The sequence below is a fragment of the Panthera leo genome, chromosome F2 (assembly GCF_018350215.1).
Source record: "Panthera leo isolate Ple1 chromosome F2, P.leo_Ple1_pat1.1, whole genome shotgun sequence".
In the NCBI taxonomy this organism is placed as follows: Eukaryota; Metazoa; Chordata; class Mammalia; order Carnivora; family Felidae; genus Panthera; species Panthera leo.
This window is the reverse complement of record NC_056695.1, coordinates 80,368,053-80,391,002: the sequence shown is the minus strand read 5'-3', so window position 1 is coordinate 80,391,002 and position 22,950 is coordinate 80,368,053. Positions and strand designations below refer to the sequence as shown.

The 22,950-nt window shown below is 58.0% G+C and overlaps 1 protein-coding gene across 5 annotated transcripts in view; it reads right to left on the bottom strand.

The window, feature by feature from the left end:
• DENND3 (DENN domain containing 3) overlaps positions 1–21,070 on the bottom strand; it is a 51,240-nt gene extending 30,170 nt beyond the window's left edge. For 3 of the 5 annotated variants that reach the window (XM_042924376.1, XM_042924377.1, XM_042924378.1), the window contains exons 1-9: positions 20,836–21,070; positions 15,030–15,285; positions 14,028–14,143; positions 13,473–13,615; positions 10,488–10,599; positions 6,307–6,426; positions 5,879–6,097; positions 3,064–3,179; positions 470–625 (exon numbers count right to left, since the gene is read on the bottom strand). In XM_042924376.1, coding sequence (XP_042780310.1) covers positions 470–625; positions 3,064–3,179; positions 5,879–6,097; positions 6,307–6,426; positions 10,488–10,599; positions 13,473–13,615; positions 14,028–14,143; positions 15,030–15,285; positions 20,836–20,937 — 1,340 coding nt within the window. In that variant the 5' untranslated portion in view covers positions 20,938–21,070. Of the gene's footprint in view, positions 1–469; positions 626–3,063; positions 3,180–5,878; positions 6,098–6,306; positions 6,427–6,557; positions 6,840–10,487; positions 10,600–13,472; positions 13,616–14,027; positions 14,144–15,029; positions 15,286–20,835 lie in introns of those variants that run through there. The other 2 variants (XM_042924380.1, XM_042924379.1) reach the window with 2 other exon arrangements.
• Positions 21,071–22,950: the final 1,880 nt, after the last annotated feature.

The window sequence follows — 22,950 nt, the reverse complement described above, 5'->3', positions numbered from 1 at the left end:
TAACACAACCTGTCTACAATACGCTGTCCCGTTTTTCCCTAATGAGTTCTGTGTCTTATGGAAATACACGCATTTGAAGAACACAACCATTAAATAACAATCACAGAGCGCAGTCAAGGCCGCAGGCTCTGGTCTAAACCCCTCCCGGGTGGAGGGTCCATCCGGACGTCTCTGCTCCTGCAGGGCTGGGGACAGAGCTGGCGACAGATCCTGAGTGCCTGTGCCCGGGGGTGGGCTTCGTTCCTGCGGTGACCCAAGTGTCCCCACCCTGGGCTGGCCCCAAGCCCTCAGCCAGCACAATCCCGCACGGGCGCTCATGGTCCCCGGGGAAAAAACAGGCCCGCTGACCCTGCCGGGGTGTGATCACACGGCAGGGCCACCGGGGCAGGGCCCCATCCTGATTCTGCCGCCTCCCACACGGAGGGAGAGCCGGCGGCGCCCCCCACAGACACGGGAGGGGTCCCACTACCTGAAGATGCTGACGAGCAGCTGTAGGGCCACCTGCTGCAGCTGGCAGTTGAGTCCCTGCTGCCAGGCCCGCCTGCGGGCTCGCCCCTCGTTCAGGTCTGTGCTGGCGCCCAGGTGAGCGAGGTCCAGCTCGTGGTGCAGCTGAAGGCTCTGGACCCTGGGAAGCAGCAGAGGGACGCTGAGCACAGCTCACACTCCTTATGGGCAGGGGTGGGGGGGCACTCAGGAAGGGGGTTTACCCTCCCCCCCAGGTGCATCAACACTCTTCGGATGCTCAGAAGAGCCGGCAGTAACTTCGGGGAGGGATCACTCACCCCTGCACACGAGCAGCTCGTCGTTCAGACCCCGCCGAGGCCCTGACTGTGCCCACTGTTACCCGAGCCGGAGCCTCCCCTCCCCCGGCCCCGCCCGCCAGGGGCACCAGCTCCCCAGCCCCGCACCTTCCCCGCGCCCGGCCTGGGGGGATCGGTGCACCAGGGTCCTGGGTGTCACCGCTCTCGGCCCGTGGGCCGTCAGCACATTCACAACCCCGGCCTCCCCAGCACCGTCAAGGCCGCAGCGCTGGAAACCAGCGGGCAAATCTGCGGTTCGCACACAAAATGAACACGCCCAACGCACATCCCCACCCCCCCACTTCCTTCCTGAGCGCCTCCTGCACGCCGGGCTGCGTGCTGACCACAGACAAAGCTCCAGGGTGGGGCTGGCATTCGAGTGGGAAGGAACGGAAAAACAGAAGAATGCACCCCAGATATGAGGTCACGGGAGGTCAGGGAGGTGAGGAGAGGGATCAGGGAACGAAGGCTAGAAAACAGCCCGTTTGGTGGCTGGAGAAGAGCGCTCGAGGACCCCGGACCCGAAAGCTGAAAGGTGAAAAGCCAGACAGGCACGAGCGGCCCTGAACGGGTGGGGAGCACCCAACCCCTGGAGACCCCACGGGAGCCCGTGGGGCTGAGGCAGGGGCGGGGCGGGCTGAGACCAGGTCTGAGCGGTCGGTCAGCAGGGCCGGGACGGGGCGGGGAGCACCCTGGGTCCGCCCCGAGAGCGATGAGAAGCCGCCGCTGGAGACGGACGTCCCGGCCCCGCAAACCCCGGCTGACCGGTCAGGTAACCACCACCTGGAAGGCGTCGGCACCTTCACACACGTGCCAGCGACCACACGCGACTCAGCCCCCGTTACGAGGCAGTCTCCCCTGGCTGGGGCCACAGGAGACACCGCACCCCACCACTGCGGGGTCTGGCCAAGCAGAAGGCCACCCGTTGCGTGTATTCTAGAATTCTGACACCACCACACGCCACACGGCCGAGGGCGAGAACCCCATCCCACTGGGGGGTGCTCCACCCCAGCGCACACTGGAGACACGGCACCAGGCCCTGGCGCCCATCCCCGCTAAAATGTCCGACTCGGACGATCAGGCAAAAGTGAATGATTAGAAATGTTCATCAGCACACAAATCTGGCCCAGCGTGGGGCATCCCAGGGGTGCCGAATACCTATCTGCTGGGGGAGGGAGGGAAGGAGGGAGGAAGGAGGGAAGGGAGGAGGGAAGGAGGGAAGGGAGGAGGGAAGGAGGAGGGAAGGGAGGAGGGAAGGAGGAGGGAAGGGAGGAGGGAAGGAGGGAAGGGAGGAGGGAAGGAGGGAAGGGAGGAGGGAAGGAGGGAAGGGAGGAGGGGAGGAGGGAAGGGAGGAGGGAAGGAGGGAAGGGAGGAGGGAAGGAGGGAGGAGGAGGAAGGAGGGAAGGGAGGAGGAGGGGAGGAGGGGAGGAGGGAAGGAAGGAGGAGGGGAGGAGGGAAGGGAGGAGGGAAGGAGGGAAGGGAGGAGGGAAGGAGGGAAGGGAGGAGGGAAGGAGGGAAGGGAGGAGGAGGGGAGGAGGAAAGGGAGGAGGGAAGGGAGGAGGGAAGGAGGGAAGGGAGGAGGGAAGGAAGGAAGGAGGGAAGGGAGGAGGGAAGGAGGGAAGGGAGGAGGGAAGGAGGGAAGGAGGGAAGGAGGGAAGGGAGGAGGGAAGGAGGGAAGGGAGGAGGGAGGAGGGAAGGGAGGAGGAGGGGAGGAGGGAAGGGAGGAGGAAAGGAGGGAAACAACCTCAAAGGTCACAGGCGCATGACTGGGGCACAGAGAGAGGGTGGGGAGGCTTCCTGGGGGGTGGGACCATCACCTGACTGTGGGGCCACTGGTATTCAGAAAAGATCTGAATGAGGACGAATGACTTCTGTTTTAAAACATTCACAAACAGGGGCATCTGGGCGGCTCAGTCAGTTAGGGTCCAACTCTCGATTCCGGCTCAGGTCATGATCTCATGGTTCATGAGTTTGACCCCCACCTCGCGCTCTGCTCCGGAAGCGCAGAACCTGCTTGGGAGTCTCTCCCTCCGCCCCTCCCCCACGCGTGCTCACTTGCACAGGTGCGCTCTCTCTCTCAAAACAAACAAACTTTAAAGGAAGGAAATAAATACATAGATAAGATATTCACAAACAATTTCCAAACCGTGACGACAAAAAAACATCGATCTGTAACATAAGACGGAGAAGACACTCAGAACTGGCAAACACAGCTCTGGAACAAAGACGCTTCCAAGCACACGGCGGAAATTCCCACCTTTACCTCTGAATAAACGTCTGTGCCGCCAGGAGAGGGATGTCGGGAACATCGATGTCCTCGTCATTAGAGTAGGTGACGCTCCCGTTGTCGATATTTATCAGAATTAAACCGTCAGCTTCCTGTGAGTGTGTAAAAATTGATGTAAGAATCTGAACTTGTAGATATCTTCAGAAACACAAAAAACACATTTGTGTTCACTAAGATAGTGAACTACTTAATTAAATTACCGTATTTAATACGTACGCAGAGTCTTACGTCGTCTCCCCCAAAAATGTAGGCCAGACCGTGAGTTATGTTAACAAGCTAAATCTGATTAGACAGGCCACAGTCTGAGTCAAGATTCCACACGTGTCGTTATCAGGCTTTCACCTGCCCTGGTGCAAACACTCTGCGGCTACTTCAGGAGCCTGCAGAGAACATTCCAGAACTCCACCCCTCGTAGGAATGGAGTGTGGGTGGGGTTCCAGGCTCCGTGACCACACACACTTGGACTTTCTGAAACATGTGTCTGAGTTCCTTGTAAGAGCCTCATCTGTGACAAGATTGCACAACCCTGAGTCACGCCCCAGGGTCCCGAATCCCCGAAAGGCGGTGCCGGAGTCTCTGAAGGCCCCGCTCCTCGGGTCGCATCGGGGCCCAGCCTCCTGATGCCCACGTCGGTGACACGTGAGGCCCGAAGGAAGCTGCAGACACGGACACAGTGCCCTCTGTGAGCATTAATGCAGGTCACAGCACAGATGCGTGACAGGACCGTCACAGGACCGCTTCCAAGACCCCAGCCCCACAGAGGAAAACGTCCAGACACAAGACATGCACTTCAGGCAAGAGCTGCTGCTCGTCCCGAAACCTTCCAGAGCAAGTAAATGCCTGAATGGGCTTCCTTCACGAATGCTGACTGTGTTAGGTCAACGCGCCAACAAAGTTTCCCTCCGAAGGGTCTGAAACAAGATGGCTTTTCCCCTAATGACTAAAAAAAGAACACATTTCAAACTTCAGAGCGTGGATTTTTTTCTTCCGTCATTTGCAAGGCAGACTGGGTGACGTTTCCCCCGTTCCTTCCATGAAGGTCCGAATGGTCTTCTCCCAAAGTGTGTTTGTGGCTTGGTGAGTCACTGGCTTTGGCAAGAACGTGGCGAGAACCCGGCTCCTCCCTGGGCTGAACACAGCGCCCACCACCTTCCTGGGATTCTCTCCAGAACGTTCCAAGTAAAGCAGGGCAGCGGGGCCCCACCTGACGAGGGCTGGAGACGGGAAGGGACCGTGGCGTCGCCCTGACCTTTCTCCGTGTCTGCGCACTTAGGAAGCCCCAAAACAGTCACAGGAAAGCGACCCTGAGCAGAGTGCCCGCAAGCACGCGAAAGGTGTGCACGTCATCAGTCACCGGGGAAACGCACGTCCCAGCCAGACGTCGCTTCACGCTCGCCAGGGTGGCTACAAGCACGGGCACGGGGACAGGGGCCGGTGAGGAGGGCGGAAAATCGGAGCCCCTACGTGGCCGCTGCGCACACAGCCTGGCTCTTCTCGAACGGCCAGTTCGCGTGCGACCCCGCCTTCCCAGCCTACGCGGCGCGTACCCGAGCCGAGTGAGGCGCGCACAGCTGTGCACGGACGTTCACGACAGCCAAGAGGAGAAAGAACACGCGCATCAACCGACGGAGGGGTGAACGGGCTGTCGTGATGTTCACACGAGGGCCCTGTCCTGCGGCAAGAATAACGTCCGGCTGCCGGCGACAGCGTGGACGAACCTGAAACCGCTGTGCCGGGCGAGGGGAGCCACGAACGGCCTCGTGCGGACATAAAACCAGGCGGAAGGGGACAGACGGCAGGTGGTGGCGGCCAGGGGCAGGCCGAGGACAGCACGGGGGGACGCTGAGGCATCCAGGGCTTCTCCACGGGGGATGAAAAGGTCCAAAATTAGCTGGCACGACTCCGCAAAGCTACTAAAAGCCACTGAATTGTACGCGGGTCACCGGGTAAACCTCGTGGTGAATGAATTTTACCTGAATAAAGGCGTTTTACAAAACCGAACCCGCCCTTCCTGCTGACGATACCACGACGTTCATTCCAAACCCGTGAGGTCAGCTCACTTAATGTACGTTATTAAGCACCTGCTGTATGCCGAGTCCTGTTCTATTGGCTCCTTTGACCCCGGCCGCAATAACGCGGCCGGCACGCTCAGTGTCGTTTACGACCAGGACACGAAAGGGCGCGACGCTCGGTCACGGCTCAGGCAGAGCGAGTGAACGGCCACCGGATCCAGCAAGGCCCGCCCGCCCGCCGCCACCGTGAACGACACGCTGCGTGTGCAGGCGTCCACGGCAGGGGGGTCCGCGGCACAACCAACGGGAGACACGGGGCAGTCGCGCTGCCGGCTGTGCCGGGCGGGCGCGGGAGGGTCCCGGCTCACAGCCCCGCCCGGGAGGACGTGACCGCCTCAGAGTCGCGAGGAAACTGAGGCGCGGCAAAGGCTAGCACGTCACCGGACGCCGCAAAACCCGAAAGCGGCCACGGCCAGGCGGGTGCCCGCGCTCTCCTGGCTGGCCGGCGGGAAGCCATCGAGCCCCGGGGATTTAAGCGGCCTCACGAGGGACACGAGGTCCCAGCACCCAGGATACCACGGCCCCGAACGCACCCCGAGGCCCACGAGCGACAGCACGCCGTGCGTGTGGCGCCCAGAGCACACCCCGGGGGACGGGGGTGACGGCCACCGCCCCCCCCCCCCCCCCCCGGGGCCGGTGTGTCCGGCCCGCCCCGGGGGCGCTCCCAGAGCCGCCTGTGTGTCCCCGCAGGGGCGACCGGCTGACGGTGGAGGCCTGACCTTGCTGACTTCTTGGAAGTGGTCCAGGTGGCAGCCCATGAGGAAGGACGTGGGCGCCATGACGAAGTCCAGCATCTGGCCCGACAGGATGGGCACGAAAGTGTGCTGCCACTGCAGGGGGTGCAGGTAGGCGAGGAAGCACTGGGCCACCAGGGCCAGCAGAGCCCAGCTGGACGAGAAGAACACGATGCGCTGCTCCGTCAGCAGGCACGTCAGGATCTGCGGGGGACCGGCCGCACCGTGAGCACAGCCCCGCCGGGCGCCACGCGCCCCCCGCGACCGGGCCGAGTCGCTTTCCCGGCCCCCCGCCCCCCGGGGCCCCTCTAACTCCGCCCCGTCGGCTTGAAGCGAAAGGACGAGTCTTCCCAGGGCTCTGCGGGACGGGGCCCAAGCAGTGGGGGGCGCCCTGGGTCCGGAGGGTCGCGTACCTGCAGCACCTGCTCGGGCCTGAAGCACAGCAAGGGCAGGTGAAGGTCCAGGTCGACGACCGGGCTCTCGGGGTCCGCCCGGGAGGGAAACACGATCTGCAGCGGCTTCATGTTGAACACCTGCGGCGACCACGTTCCCCGATTAGTCCAGCGGCCGCTCCCGGCGGAGGCCGAACCCCCCGAAACCCTCCGCTGCGGCTCCGGGCGTGCGCGTTAGGCTACGTTTGGGGGGGGGGGGGTCACGCTGTCACCTCACGTGTCGCAGAACGCCGGAGCCGTCCAGAGACACAGAGCTGCTGCTAAAGGCTCACGGGTGAAGCGAGTACTTGGCGTCTCTTTCAGCCAAGGTTCCCCAAGCGCTCCCGTTACCGAGCACCCCGCCTGTTGGCAGCGACGGGCCGACACCCAGATGGGCCCCCAACGATGGCCCCCCACTCGAGTTCTAAGTCAAGCATGTCCGGGTTAATCTTAGCTAGTACACGTTTTTCTTATCATTTGGGTCACTGCAGATTACAGATTCTCCCAGGATCTTCTATTTACTTGTCAAAGCTCCTTGAAGACCTGTAATTCAAGAAACTGTTGAGAAAGACTCCATTTTTCCAAATGATACTGTCTTAAAATAACACCTCAGTTCAAATTCCCTACACGCAGACGCCCCTTCTATGTTAACAGGCGTGGTAGACGGAAGGGGAAAGTAGGGGCACCGTAGGGGCCCCTCCGCCAAGGGGCCTTCCTGCCCGATGACAAGTTCGTTCCTGACTGTGGGTGTCAGCCTCGAGGGCGGGTGTCTGGGAGACGCTGGGGCCACCCGTGCCCCCGCAGCCCCCCAAACGCACGGAGAGGCCAGAGTGCAAGCAGTGGTGGGAGGGAACACGGAGAGACGCAGCATCGAATCTGAGGACAGAGAAGTTCCGGCCAGGCCAAGCGTGGAAGGATGAGAAATGGAGCAACGCGGAAGACCAGGTGCGGAGAAGGTTCCAGAACAAATGTCCACAATCCACACCAAGTGAACGCTCGTGTGAGAAACCCGCAGGCGGTGCATCTGCTAGGGCCTCCTGACGACGCCGTCTTGTCACCCTGCCTGCCTTCCTGTCACCGACTGGTCCATGGAAGCCAAATGTGTGACTCGTGTGGACAGGAACACCCTCTTTATTTGAAACAAGTGAAAGCAGACTTAAGTGCTCCAAGTCGTGGGGGCGCCTGGGTGGCTCAGCTGGTTGAGCATCCGACCCTTGGGTTTCAGCTGAGCTCCTGACCTCATGGTTTGGGGGTTCGAGCCCCACATCAGGCCCCACGCGGCCAGTGCAGAGCCTGCTTGGGACTCCCTCTCTCTCTCTCTCTCTCTCTCTGTACCTCCCCTGTCTTGCTCTCTCTCTCTCTCTCTCTCTCTGTACCTCCCGTCTTGCGCTCTCTCTCTCAAAATAAATAAATAAACTTATTTTTAAAAATGCTCTAAGTCACAATGAACTATTAATAATTGTAAAGTGTATGGGAAAAACCCCCTCAAATATTGCAAACAATAATTGTGTCAGCCAGCTTCCCAGCGACAGAGAACAACTAGATACGAACCCTGGGGATTCTACCAGAGACGTCGCTCAGCCCCCGGGACGTGTCCGCTGCCGTGCCAGTGACCTCACGGCACGTAAGACCCGCACCCGGGCAGCTGGGTGCTGTCACCCCACCCACCTCGCAGGTGAAGAAACAGAGGAAGGAAAGACATCTCAGGAAAAGGCTTGCCAAACTTCAGCGTGACTGGAGCCCCAGAGAAACACCAGGTTCCACACACGAAGCGACACAGGGAGTGAGTCTGTCAAGTTCAGTGGGAGGAAAAGCCACATCTCACTGCACGTCCAGTAACGCCCGTGATCCGCGAGCCCGTAAAATCAGACCCGCTGGTGGGCGCAGAAGCGGCGGGGGGCCCAGGGACGCGGGGCTCCCGGGGGCCGGGCTGCGCTCGAGCCGGTGGTCCAGGTGCCGTCCGAGGGGGGCACGGACCAGACGTGCCCCAGCCCCAGAGTAACGGGAAACTGCACCGGGCGCCCACACACTCGGCTCAAAACGCAAGATCTACAGCTGAGCACGAGCTGCAGAGCCTCTAAATGGACCTCCGCTCGCAGTGGGTTCTGGAAAATACCGCCGAATCGGCTCCTGGCCTCCACGGACTGCTCGCATTTCCCCAGAACTAGGAACAGTCACGGTGCCTCAACACTCCCTAAGACGGATCAGGGCCACTGGGTCCATGGGAGCCCCAGAGCTAGTAGGACTCTTAGGGGAGGGTCACGGCGGCAAGCCTGCCCCAAAGTCGGCTCGTCCCGACGAGTTCGTGAAAATCAAGACCAGATCCGAACCCCTGAACCCCCGATGCTTCGCTCAACAGCTGTGGGAGAGGCAGATGCTGGGCGTGGCATCAGCCTTGCACACGCAGCCCCCGGCAGGGCCTCCGTCCTCGTGCATCTTGGAGTCCAATGGCGGAGATGGACACTGGACAAAACGCACACGTGCACCAGCCCTAACCGCAGCCTGTGCTGAGCTCTGCAGGAAGGAGGCTGGGTGCTGAGAGCGAGACAGGGGTGGGAGGTTACCGAGGGGCTGTTCCGAAGAAACTGAGGACTGAGCAGGAACTGGAAAACGGACAGCTGCACTTCCAGAAATAGCACGTGCAAGAGTCCTGGGGCAGCACCCGCGAGGGACGGAGGGAACCCCAGTGTGGCTGGAGAACAGTGAGCCAGGGGGTGAGGACACATGACAGAGCTGGACAGGGACACAGGGGCCAAGATGGAAGGCTGGCTGAAGGCATATAGCAAGAAATCATCGTTGGGTTTTCAGCACAAAAGGAGAGTCCAGTTTACGGATTTTAACAATCTTTGCAGCCACTATGCAGAGGATGAACTTAACGAAGGGTCAGGAAGGGACGTGGCCAGACCGGTGGTTCCTCGAGTCACGCGGGTGGAAGAAGCTGGTGGGCCAGAGTGGGGTGGTGGCAGCGGGCGTGGGTGCCTGGGAGCAAATGCCAGGTGCGGGCCGCTCAGGGGTGGATGATGGAGGGCACGCAGGGGTGAAGAGAAGAGACGTGAAGAACGACCCACCGTAAACGTTCTCACCAGGGCGGTAAAAGTGGAAAAACCAAATATGAGACAGCCCAAGATTCTGAGGCACAGAAATTGGTACGGGTACTATCTGTATGCTACTCGTGCTCAAAGGCAGAATACAGTAAGCACAGTTAACCCGCAAACGGTTCTGAACCCGGTTCTGTTCGCTACTTAGCAGGTCCTCAGCGAACACCTGTTGAGTTTATAGAGCAAGAACGTCAACTTCGATGACTTCACTGTCCGATAAAAAATACCAATTATCCACATAATAAAGATGAGTTCCTTGCACAACACAACCCAATAAATGTTCCCTGCAAAGGTTTCTGGGAGTGGAACCAAGGCATTCGGGCGACCGGCTTGGTCTCCAGGCCTGGAACGCATCTGGCGGGGTTCCCCGCCACCCCCCACCCTCTGCTGCCGACCACTGGGCTTAGGTCGATATTAAAAATGCACATTCTGAGTTCATAACCACATTTCCCTAAGTAAAACTGATTTCTCCACTGTGAATAATAATCAAAATGCAGAGAACCAAGATTTGTCTGCATAATCTTCCAGAAGGGACTGAGTGAAACGGAGTCAACATTTATGACCTGCTTCGAGATGCTAACCTGACAGGTGCCTGTTTGAAAACAAGAGGTGCCCTGTGGTTACGTCAGTCTGGAAAATGCTGAGCCCGGCAGGTGTCAGTCATCACGGCTCAGCAGTCTGGCCCATGACTCAGCAAAAGGGGAACGGGGGGCTGCCTTTCTCCAACCGTCCTTGACCTGAAACCCTCGTGTGATAAAACAGCTGACGTCTCAGAACGAGCGTGCCAGGGACCCCAGATCCCAGATCCACAGAGAAAAATGGAAAGTATAAAGCCAGGCACGTTCTTTAACCACTAAAGGGGTTCATCACCAGCTACACGCCCGCTTATCACGGGCCACTGGGCAAACCACCTTTAGAAATAGCATAATAGAGAATTCTGTAAGAAGTTGAGAAACTGAATTTAAACACGGCGAAACGTAAGCAACAGTTTAAAACATTCAAACCATCTCCATGTTACTTCTTTTACTATTTGCAAAGAAAAGACGTAACTCCAGATTTCATTACCAAATGCAGCGGTCCAGGCGGTGGGCTAGGTATTAAAGATAGCTTTGCAGCAAAATCTTTTATGTGATTGTCAACTTCGAAATCTTTACAGAGCTTCAGATGAATCAATAAACTAAAATTAAAAAAAAAAAAAAATCAAATCACAAAGTGAGTCTGAGCATCCGATGGTCCTCCTTAGCATTTCTAATCCCAGCTGAAGCGTCTGCCAGGGCCGGCAGCTCAGAACTTTCCAGCAACAGGGAGACTAACCTGGATGTCACAGAGCAGGGAGCGGCTGCCCAGGATCCGGGCGTGCCCGGAAGGGGGCACAGGGGAGCTGGGGTGTTTGGGGGGTGGGGGGCTGCCCATGTTCCGTTTCCTGGTGTGGGTGCTGGCTACGCGGGTGTGTTCCATGAGCGGAAAGTCACTGGAGTTCGTGCGTTTTTCTATGTGTCATACTTGAGCGGGGAACAAACATGCCAAGGGAAAGTACTTGACAAAGCTGGTTTCCCAAATGCATTCTGGCTTTTGAAGTCCAGTACGCCCTTGAACCAGCACCCATCCCCCACACAGTTGAAAACCCGCGTGTAACTTCTGACTCCCCCAAAACTTGACTGCTGATAGCGCACTGCTGACCAGAAGCCTTACCGAGGACATGAATAACTGATTAACAGGTATTTTGTATGTTATGTGCCTTAGCTGCTGTATCCTTACAACAAAGCAAGCTGGAGAAAAAGAAAATGGTTTTAAGAAAACCACAAGGAAGAGAAAATACATTTACAGGACTGTACGGTATTTTTCGGAAAAAAACCCGTGCGTACGTGGACCCCCACGGTTCAAAGGCTCAGACGCATGTGATTTCAACGTAAAACGGACAAGCGGGTGCCGGGGGCAGAGGGGCTGGGAAGCGACCACAGGGCACGAGGGAGCCTTGGGGGGTGGTAAAAATGTTCTGTGTCTTAACTGTGGTGTCTACATCTGGCAAAATTCAGCCAAGGGCCCGGGCCACCCTGCCTCAGTCCCCTGGGGCGGACCCCAGCCCGGCCCACCACCCGGGCCCACGCATGCCCAGCAAGCCAAGCGCCATGCTCCTAAGTAACAATAATTCTTCCTGGGGTCCATATCGGGATTTGGAGATAATTCAATATTCCTCTGGGGGCACTTGGGGGGCTCAGTCAGTTAAACATCCAACTTCGGCTCAGGTCATGATCTCATGGCTCATGAGTTCGAGCCCCACACTGGGCTCTGTGCTGACAGCTTGGAGCCTGGAGCCTTCTTCGGATGCTGTGTCTCCCTCTCTCTCTGCCCCTGCCCCACACACCCTCTCTCTCTCTCTCTCTCTCTCTCTCTCTCTCAAAAATAAAAACATTTAAAAAATTAAAAAAAAAATACTCCTCTGTATTTATTGTAAAGAATAAATTAAAAAAAACAAAACCACTTCCAGCAATCTAATTCCCCAAATACAACTGAGCATTCTCTCCCAATTCTTGTCCCCACAGAGGCAATTTACATGGTCTCATTATAGCAGAAAAACAGGCTTTAAAAGTACATAAATCCGGGGCACGTGGGTGGCTCGGTCAGCTGAGCGTCCAACTTTGGCTCAGGTAGTGATCTCACGGTTCGTGAGTTCGAGGCCCGCGTCAGGCCCTGTGCTGGCAGCGAGGAGCCTCCTTCAGATCCTCTGACCCGGTCCCTCTCTGCCCCTCCCCGGCCCATTCTCTTTCTCTCTCTCAGCAAATAAATTTTTAAAAAATACGTAAATGTGTGTTTAGAAACTGCCTTTCTGGTCCTGTCCTTTGTTTCTCCCTAGCTCTGTTTTCTAGTTGCGGCCACTTAGCAACGGCCATTGAAAGAGACAGAAAACCCAAGACGCGAGGAAAATGGACACGCTTTTCAGCTTAAATGTCCGCTTCCGTTACTGTCAAGCAGGATGGTGTTTGTTGCCGGCGTGCCAGCTGACGCGACAAGGGTCCGCCTTCCTTAGAAGGTGGCTGTGGTGTGGCCCTAGCCCGTCCACTCGAGACGGGGCGTGAATAACCCTCCCCGTCTCACCGAAGAGGTGACTGGGGACCAAGTGCTGAAGAAGATCAGTTAATGAATAAAAAGGGACCACGTCCTCATTTATTCTGTCCCTTCCCACGCCCAGGCAAACGTTCATTAATGCGCGTGCTTCCCCTCAAGTCACTCAGCCCTGAAATGAGACCAGGGAGTTCTCTGTTGTACAAGGTATTTTACGTGTGTGGCAATAAAACGCAGGCTAGACCCAAACTATGTCCAAAGACCAGCCACGTTTTCCAAAAAAAAAAAAAAAAAATCCCCATGAAGGTGCTGGAATTTAAGTTACGAAGGCCATTAGCTTGATCCAGATGGACTCCTGCTCAGCCCCTGGCCACGGTGTGAGAACCAGAGTCATGGCTTTCCCAGAAACGTGGGATCTGCCCGGGGTGGCTGGTGGGTGTGACGACGGGAGGGGGACCCTCTGTGGACCGCCTTCTGTCTTCAACCAAACCGCCGCCAACTCTAAGACTGTAACTTTGTGAGCGTGAACACGAAGCAGCTGGGGCGCACGTGGCCGGGGGGCGGGCTGTGTCTGTGCCACAGTCACGTGCCACGCGATGCTCTCTGGATTTTTCAAAAATTCTCTATATCCTCAGGCTTTCTCAGTATCGGCACTAAGACGGTTTAAGATTCCACCCCCAAAAAGGTAATTTTTAAAATGTCAATGAACTCGGCAGAACTAACGGCAGCCTCCTGATTTTCTCAGAGAGCCAGGAACAGAGCTTTTCCTCGTGTACCTTTTTTAAAAAACCAAACATCAAATCTCACTAATTTTACTTCCAACAGCTTGGCTTTATCCTCCCTCATCTGGCAGACCTTCCCCACATGCCAGCATACCCAGAAGCATCTGGAAGCTTCTAGGTGCTCCCGGGGCCCAACTGGGGCCCACCCACCACCCACCAGCGCCAGGAGCGGCCTCACGGACAAGCAGGCGCCCAGGGGGCTCACCAAGACAGGCAGTCCTTAAGGGCGTTGTAATAGGGGAATCTGGAGACCACACACACGGCAAAGGGCACGAAGCAGCCAGCCGCACCCCCAGGTGGCCTGAACGGCTCCCAGTGCATCTTGCCGTTGTAGAAACAGGACTCGTCCTGGAGAGAAAGCCACAGGCACGTGTCACCCCTCGACCCAGCCGGTCCCGGCTTCTATCCTCAGCAGTGTCGGCGTCTGCGGACAGAAGCGAGAAGCTCCCGCGTGGCTGGACCCTGAAAACGACACGGTGAGTGAAAGCAGCCAGGCGCAAAGGCCGCGTGCAGGGCAAGTCCACGGACACGAGGTATCCACAACGGGCACGTCACGTCCCTGGAGGCAGAAAGCAGATGAGTGGTGGCCGGGGGCTGGAGGGGGGCTGGGGAGTGACGTCCAGGGGGGTGGGGTGCACAGCACCATGGGCGCACTCGGTGCCACTGTTCCCTGCACGTCCTGCCACGCGCTGTGTGTCCCTGCACAGTAACAAACACTGGGACCCGACTTGGGGGGGGGGGGTCCCCCGGAATCACGTACGTGCAGGGGTCGGTAGTACTGGGCAACCACGCCGTACGTCCTGTTTCCACAGACATCGGTCAGCACCAGAAAGTGGACGGAGTCCTCCTTCGGTTCGGAGGCCACACACATGCCCCCTGCGAATGGACAAGAGGAGATCTCATCACGGCTCAGAGCCGGGGCCGTCCGCCGCCTGCTTTCCGCCTCCGGGACTCGCCCCTCCACTATCGCTGTGGGGCTCTGATGCCAAGATGCGCTAACTCTGGGGGTCAGCCCCTCCACGCGCACCCCCCACTCTGCCACCCTCTGTGCTCTGCAGAATTTAGCAAACAACACGGGGACGACCACAGACAAACACTTCAGGCTGTGCCTGCGGAGCCGACGGCTTTCTGAGCACGGCAGGGGCTGCGGGTGTCCCGGGCTGTAACCCCGGAGACAGCACCCATTTCTTGGTGGACACTCCCAGACGGGACACGGCGGCGCGTTCCTCGTCTGCCTTTTCTAAAACCCCTTGGGCGTTTCTCACCCACCACCGGAAAGAACAAAGGCCACCCACGACCGGGACCGCCAGTTTGGGGAAGGTGTGCAAGCCCGGGCCGCCAGCCCCAGGGGCACAGAAAACAGGCACAGCTGGGGAGCCCGGGGACATGCCGCAGGCCAACTGGAGGGCATTTTGACCAGCCTGCCGGACGTCTGGAAGACGGGACTGTAAGTCCAAGGTGAAAATCCTCGGAAAGCACATCTACAAACCGCGCCACCTGGCAATCCCAACAGCCCCTCTTCTGGGATTCAGTTTTCTAAGACCTGGGGGCGGCACTGGGTGGCCTGGGCACCCTCTATCCCCGAGACCCCTGCACTGAGTGGTCCGTGTATCCTTTAGCTCCGAAACCCCTGAGATTAAGAGAACCCAGTCCTGTGGCTCGACATCAAGGCTCAAGTGGTCACCAGCCCCCCTCTGTCACTCTCTAGAGGTGGCTTCTAGAAAGCACCATCGGTGCGGCTGGAAAGCACGGCAGGGGATACCTGGGAAGCAGAGCTGAGGCAGGGCGAGCAGGTCCACGCCATTGGGGACGCTGACGTCTTCCAGAGGGGGTCCCTTCCAGGGCTCTGTTTTGGGCTTCTCCCTCTTCTTTCTGAAGGAGCGCCTTCTGGTCTTGCTCAGAGCACAGCTGGTGCCAGCCAGCTGTGTGTCCTCCTTACTGACGAAAGGAGGCACAAAGATGGACAGGACCTCCGGGTCGAGAGCAGAGAGGCTGCTGGCCCCCTTCTTCTGGGCCACCTGAAGCGGGCAGAAATACGAACACATGTGCGCTCTGTCGTGCACCTTCTGAGTGCCCACCGTTGGTTCTGTGCCCTCCACCCTCCACCGGGCACCGGCTCTGTCCCGCAGAGCATGTGCACAGCAAGGGCCGCACGGAAGCTGCTGTAGGGCCTCTCGGGCCACGCGTTCAGGCGAGTCACAGCACCCAGCAGGGCCTGGCTCTTCAGCGGCTACGGGGGTGGTGACACAGGGTGTCCACTTCAGAGCCCGGTGCCGACAGGCAGACCCGAGATCGGATCCGGCTCTGCTAAGGCCACAGCCAAGCTTCCCTTTCAAGGGGGGGGTTGCAAGTCAAGTGCTCAACCCCCACGCCCCCACACCAGCGCCCCGCGCCCTCACGGGCCGGTGAGGAGGGCCCTGCACACTATCTGACCAGCACAAATGGGGTGCCGACACCGTGTCCCCTGCCAGCCGGGCCATTTCCCCAGCAGTCCCGTCACCATTGACCTGGGGACAGAGACTGAGGGGTGAGAAAACGGACCACTGGCTTCAGAGACAACACCTTCCTCCAGCGACCAAATGGCCCCCCGGGGTCTATACTGGGGGGGGTCATCACCCAGCCCGAACACTTTCGAACTTTAACTTGGTACCAGATTTTTAAAAAACCTTCTGTCTTCTCATTCATCCCTGAAATGATATAAAGGCCACAGGCACTACCTTCGATCCCCATCCTGTCTGGCCAGGACGCCTGGCAGAGCTCCCAGAGAAGGCTGGCAGGCTGTGACAGGGCCGTAGGGGCTCAGCCCCCAGCTGGCACACAGAGAAGTCAAAGGCAGGACTCCCTGGGTAGCAAGGATGTGGAAAGGTGGGGGGCGGCTGGGGTGGAGGTGGGCAGTGTGTAATCAAAGGTCTTTGAGAGACCCAGGGCATCAGGAAGGACATCACTGTCACCAGGACACACGGGACTGTCGCGGGCAGGCAGTGTCACGCTTTTGGTAAGAATCGTGGGACCAAAGGGGAACTCTCACCCTTGAGAGGAATCCTACAAGGACAGCATTTGCCCCCAGGAAATACACTCTAAACTCGAAACGCTTATTTTTATGCTGTGTATAATTTAAATTCAGACAATAGTTGCTTTATACTTGGAAAAAAAGTTTAACACCAGTAGCAACAAAGACCAAACATGGGAAATCCGTATGATTGGGGAATTTCAAAAGCTTTGTGTATCATGCGTGAAAGGAAGCCGTGTCTTGAGTTACACAAAACCTTTCTAAAACTTTCCTATCAAACTCTGGCAGTTCAGACCCACTTAACTATGAAAGTACGTGTGGTCACTTCTTCCTCCATGAACAGTTACGTCCATGAAGACTGGGCACACATCAGCGAGGGCCCCTTTCCTGCAACCTCTCTGGCCGCCTGCACTCTGCTCTTCTCCTCCGCCCCGACACTCCTGGGCGCTCCCCCCCCCCCACACCCCCCCCCCCCACGCCCCGCCCCACGGTGAGTCCTTGGCCCCAGTCCCTCCTCCAGTGCCTGGCCGGCAATCTCAACACTTACGCAGTGTCCTCACTTGGGGCCAGCGTGCAGGGTCCCGCTGCCAGCTCAGACCTCTTTCCAGGCTCAGACCACACCCAACTGTGCCCGACATACCTGGGTGGGTCCTTCAAACTTATAGTTTCAAAAATTAAGCTCGTGCTGATTTCCCTAAAACCCGAGCTTCCCCCCCATATGCTCCCCTGTGATAAAGACGGTGCCCCTCGGGTCTCCAGAGCTGGCGCTGCGGCCCCTGCCCCTCACTCCCCTCTGCGAACCCACATCATGGGGCCTCTGGCCTCAGAAAGGTCTCTAGAAGCAGTCCCACTACGACCCCATGTGCACAGTCCCAAAACAAGCACCCACCCCGCCTGTGGCTCAGAGCAGGTACAGATTCTCCAACAAACGAATCCTGCGAGGTTTCTGCCAGGAGAATGAGGCCGCCTCCTCCCAGCCGGCCCAGGGCACCCCCCGCCCCCCGGCACCTCTGTCCGTGCTCACGAAGGGGGGCATCATCCCCTTTCGAAAGGGCACACGTGACACCTGCCCCAAGGGGCGGTGGCTCCTGCACCTGATGCCCACTTTTCACCCCTGCACACTCTTCAAAGGGCCCAAACCAGCCCCACAGACCATCTCCACCCTCTGTATCCATACATCACTGTCATCACCACGCACGTAATCCGTGGATGTATCACCCGTGTGCAGGTGTCACGGGCGGGATGACAACCGGGCTGCTTGTACACCTGAGTGGCCGGCCAGCCTGCTTCCAAAGCCAGGGTGCCCCAAACCCGCGCACGACACAACCTCTCAATCCGCAGACACAGCGCCCGTGTCCCAAGGCTGTGCTCCCTGCAGTTATCTGTAGTCGCTTAGAGTGAAATGGCCAAAACCCAGCCAACGGGGCACTCAGTAGTTCATTAAACATCTGTTTTTCCTCTAGCCATATTTCCTTGCTGTCTTTTCCGACTGGATATGCAACAGTCTCATTTTTGTTTTTTTTAAATTTTTTTAATATTTATTTTTGAGAGAGATACAGAGCGCGAGCAGAGGAGGGGCAGAGAGAGAAGGAGACACAGAATCCGAAACAGGCTCCAGGCTCTGAGCTGTCGGCACGGAGCCCGACACGGGCCTCAAACCCACGAACCGCGAGATCATGACCTGAGCCGGAGTCGAACACTTAGCCAACTAAGCCACCCAGATGCCCCTACGGTCTCATTTGTAAACACTGTCAGCAATATAGGAAAAATAAAAGAAATGAGAATAGAAAGGAAGAGCTTTCCCCCTAAATCTGTGAAAAGGTGACTAATATCCTTTGCACAGCATGGAATGCATTCTTCCCACTTCTTACGTGTACATTGTGATTTTTCCCCCCTAGATATGATCATCCTCTTTAAACGGTTCCATTAGCTTTCTTCCCCCCTTCAGCATACAGTGTGGCTGACTGCCCTGTTGCCACTGTAGAGTGCCACATGGGACGACCCAGTACATATTTGCCCAATCCCCCACTGAGGGACAGTTGGCATGCCCTCAGTTCGTCACGCTGCACCACCTGAGCAAAGGCAGCGGCGAATAATCTCTGCCATGCATACTTACGCACGTCCAACTGTGTAATCAGAATAAATTCCTGAAGGCACCACCCTGGATCCCAGAGCGTCGTGACTGCCCCTCGCCTACGGGGAAGACAAGGTCCCACTCCCCAGACTTGTGACAGCCAGCTCCTGCTCTCCTCTCGCAGACACTGATTTCCTCACCCCTACCCAGTAACAACCATTTCAGTCCAAACGAGCAGAGCGGATTCAAAAGTAAAACACACAACACCCTAATTCATACCGTCACAGATTTACTTCTGTGAGGTTATACCGCAGCACTGATCTTCATACAGGATTGGCCATCATTTGGGAAATAAAACAGAAGACAATAGATTTTTTTTTTCTTAATGCTCTAGAACTGTTCTGTGCAACCGTTGCCAAGAGGTGCGTGGCTATTTAAATTGAAATTAATTAAAATGAAATGAGGGGCGCCTGGGTGGCTCAGTCAGTTAAGCGTCCGACTTCAGCTCAGGTCACAATCTCGCGGTCCATGAGTTCAAGCCCCTTGTCGGGCTCTGTGCTGACAGCTCGGAGCCTGGAGCCTGCTTCCGATTCTGTGTCTCCCTCTCTCTCTGCCCCTCCCCCATTCATGCTCTGTCTCTCTCTGTCTCAAAAATAAATAAACGTTAAAAAAATTTTTTTTAATTTAAAAAATTAAGTAAATAAATGAAATGAAATGAAATGAAATGAAATGAAATTTAAAATCCAGTGCCTCAGTGGCACCAGCCGCTCTTCAGGCACCTGGAAGCCATGTGTGGCTAGTAGCTGCCGGACTGGATGGCACAGATAAAGAACGCTGGTGTCACCGTTCAGCAAGTTCTGGGAGACAGCCAGGCTCTGTAAATTGAAAGCCAGGATGCTGGTCACTGAAAACTGTTACAATGTTGCCTTCACACCCAAGAATTATGTAAGTGACCTACGCAATGGAAAGCGCCCCGCTGACCCGACCAAGTTGCTCCTGGACCCTTTGGAGCCTTTCATGCCCGACGCCTACTCTCCCCAGCAACCAGGGAGCCAAGGGAAATGTAGGCACAGAAACTCACAGGGGACTGAGCTGGATTCTTGGGAGTCTTCGTCACATCCTCACAAAACAAACACCACCCCAACCAAGAAAGGAAATTAAAAGTCAGGACACCTTGCTACCCTATGAGATGTTTCTCGTATCTCGGCTCCTGGGTGCACCTGTCACCAAGCAGCACCTGGCAGCCTCAGTCAGTAGAGCGGGCGACTCTTGATCTCGGGGTTGTGAGTTTGAGCCCCATGCTGGGTAGAGACGTTACTTAAAAATAAATATTTTTTAAAAATATGCAGAGTAGCAAACTGCCCGCTTGTCTGGGAAAGCGCCGCAGCCTGTTTGGGTCAGGAAAGCACCATGGTGCGTATTCCCGCTGATTCATCCTGCTCTCAAGACACGTCCCACATCGGGGCAACTAACAGATGTGTTGTAATCACCCAAGAAGCAACTGAAACCTGGTCATTTCCTACCAGAAGAAAAAGGAGGAAATGCCATTTGGCAATTAGAGGCGGGGACACAACTCCATCGATGAAGGTCAGGGGAGACAGAGATCAAAAGGGGGTGCACACATCATAGGGGCTTGCGGAGTAAGAAAGGAGGAGGGCAATGCAGAAACCACTGAAGCTGGCTCAGTATTAAAGTCACGGAAACTACCAAGACATTGACAGACGTTTGTCCGGTTAATTATAGCGACATCTAGCCTCGCCATGCAGCCCTTCAACTCTGCAGCCCTAAATCCTCAGGTGTCTTCCGGTGCCTCCCACTGATGTCGTCCAGGAGGAGGGGAGGGCCTGTCCAGGTATCTGGCCGGTAGCGCGCTCTGCGCATCACCGCCAGCCAGAGAAAACCGCCGAACACAGAGTCACACGGACATCCGGGGCCACGAGAAAAAGGGCCACAGGCCGATGCCAAAGAAAGCCAGGGTTGCAGAATAAGAAAAAGTGAGGACACAGGAAAAGACGCTCGGAGAACGAGAATGTCCGAAACTGCTGCCTTCCGAGAAAAGGGTTTGTCACTCGGGCTGCGAGGACACAGAGAAGGAGTAAAGGGGGGCGGGGGTCAGCCTTTTCTGCAGGTGAGAACAGCTCGGCGTCCTCGCAAAACGACTAAACAGAACGCTTCAAAGCGGCCCTTCCGTCGACGACCTAAAGCCTCACGACGCTGTGCGAGGAACGGCACCCACCGCCGGGGAGGCCCTAAGTCCCGCGATAATGAATGAAGTGCCTCCGCGGGGCCGTGAAACCCGGGCTCGCGGCCGCCCCGCCCCCCAGCCCGCCTTCCCCCGGCCCCGGCGTGCGTCCCGAAGGCGGCCCGGGCGACTCCTCCGCGGCCGGGAGGACAGCAGCCCAGCGCCCCGACCCCACGCCGCAGACCCCCGCCCGTCGCCGCCGCCCGGCAGCGCCCCGTCTCAGTTTCCCCGCCCGCCCTTACCAGCTCGGGGCCGCGGAGGCTGTCCCGGGAGGGCCCCAGCAGCGCGCACAGCTCCAGTAGCCCCGAGGGGAGCGCCAGGGGATGCGGCGTGGCCTCCGCCATGGATGCTCGGCTGCCGCGGCCCTCTGGGCGCACCCCGCTCGGGCGCCTCGGGCCGCCGGCCTCGACCCCGGCCGCGCCACCGGGAACCGCAACCGCGCGTCCGGCTCCTGCTGCCTGGTCCGCGCAGAGAGCCGTCCGCGGGAAGGGGCCTCGCGGGGGCGGGGCCTCGCGGGGGCGGGGCTGGCCAAACTTGAATTGGGCCTCCGGGGGCGGGGCCTCCATGGGGGACGGGGCCGACTGCGCCGGAGGGAGGCCCGACGGGGCGGGACCTCACGGACTGGGAACCGGACCTGCTGCGCCTGAGCTGGGCCCGGGGGGGCGGGGCCTTCGTGGGGGCGGGGCCTCCCGGGTGGGGCGGGGGCAACCGCGGGGGCCAGCGCTGGGTCGTCATTTCCGAACCTGGTGCAGGTCCCGGCGCGTGCGCAGTGTCTGCGCGCGCAGCCCCCTCCGCCGGCGCTGCCCCGCCCATCCCGGCCGGCAGCCTAGTCCCCAGGGAACCCAGGCAGCGATAGGCGGGGTCCTCAGGTGCAGGCGATGGCGCCCAGCACCCGGGGTCGATGGCGTGAAAGTCACCTGCTGCGTCGAGTCCCGTGCCCGCCCTAGAAGGCTTGGAGAGGCGAGGCCGGGCGCGACCCCAGCCCCACCGTCTCCTGGAAGCCCTCCTGCGGGCCAGGGCTGTGGAGTTGGCTGGGCGTGGACAGCAGAAAAGGCCGGCGGGGAAGGGGTGGAAAGAACCGCTCCCGGTTAATAACTCTGCCCGGTTAACCTTACTGGCCCTGTCCAGTAAGAGGTTGACCAGTATTCAGCAGGAAACCCGGCTAGGTGATCCTGGAATGGATGGAGCCCGGGGGCGCAGAGCTGAAGAGGGTCTGACACCTGACAGGGCCCTTACCTGCCAGCTCCAGACCTAGCCTGATCCTGGACCAGCGACCTCCCCCAGCCACGGGCTGGGCCCAGGAGGCTGGCTTTGGTTCCGGGTGGTCGGACGCAGAAGCTGGAGGGGACCTGGGTCCCAGTCCCAGCTCTGCCTGCCGGCTGACCTTGGGCACATGCTTTCCCCTCCCTGGACCCCATCATATGCATCTATAAAACCAAGAGGAAAATGATTCCGAAGGAACTTCTCTAGCTCTAATAATCTATGATTTGTTTTTTTGAGACCTCAAATTCTTAATGATAATGTCAAACATCAGTCATCAGCCTGAGAAGAAAAGGAACAAAGCAATGTCAAAATCAAAAGGGGGTGGGCCTGGATCTGGAGACCAAAGGTACTCCTCCCTCCTTTGCAGCCTGCTGAGGCTCCCACTTCCCGCAACCTGCTTCACGGGATCTGCGTTTCACTTGCTAAGTTACCTATTATTGATCATGAGTCATAGCTGGTTCTCACTTAGGTCTGGAGGCTGCCCGGCATCCCTGGATCTCACTGGTGAGCCGTGACAAGTACTTACCATCACTGCCTTCAAAAAGAGGACAGATTTTGCTCATACTTGTCTGGCCTTCGTGGTGTTTTTCAATTCATTTTTGTGGCCTCGGCACGGGGCAGAGTGGAGTTATCTGTGAATCCCCAGCGCCCGGGAGAGAGGCTCACTGATACCGGTTGGAAGCATGAGTGAGCCACTCCAGGAAGGCGGCAAAGCCCAGGGCTTTCGGTGGCCCGGGCTGGAGTCTGGCTCCTGCGGGAGCTGTGGGACAGCCTCGACTTCCTGACTTCCTGTTTGTTCCAACACTGCTGGGCGTGGTCAGGATTCAGGGAGGTAAACACTTGGCAGCTGTTGCAAAGACCCCCTCGGCTCTGGCGGGAGCAGTGACCCTTTTCCTGCCGAAGGTGAAGGACGAGTTTGAGGAAGAGAAGTCCAGGCAGATAGGAAATGGGTCCAGGCCCGGCTGCGGTTCTGCCGCTCTCACCCTTACCACCCCAGAAGGGCCGGATCGTCCTCCGAGGGGCTCCTAGCTCCTTCCTCACTCTGTGCTTTTCCGGGAGTCCCCAGGCTCCTGCTGCGGAGGCTTGCACAGTGC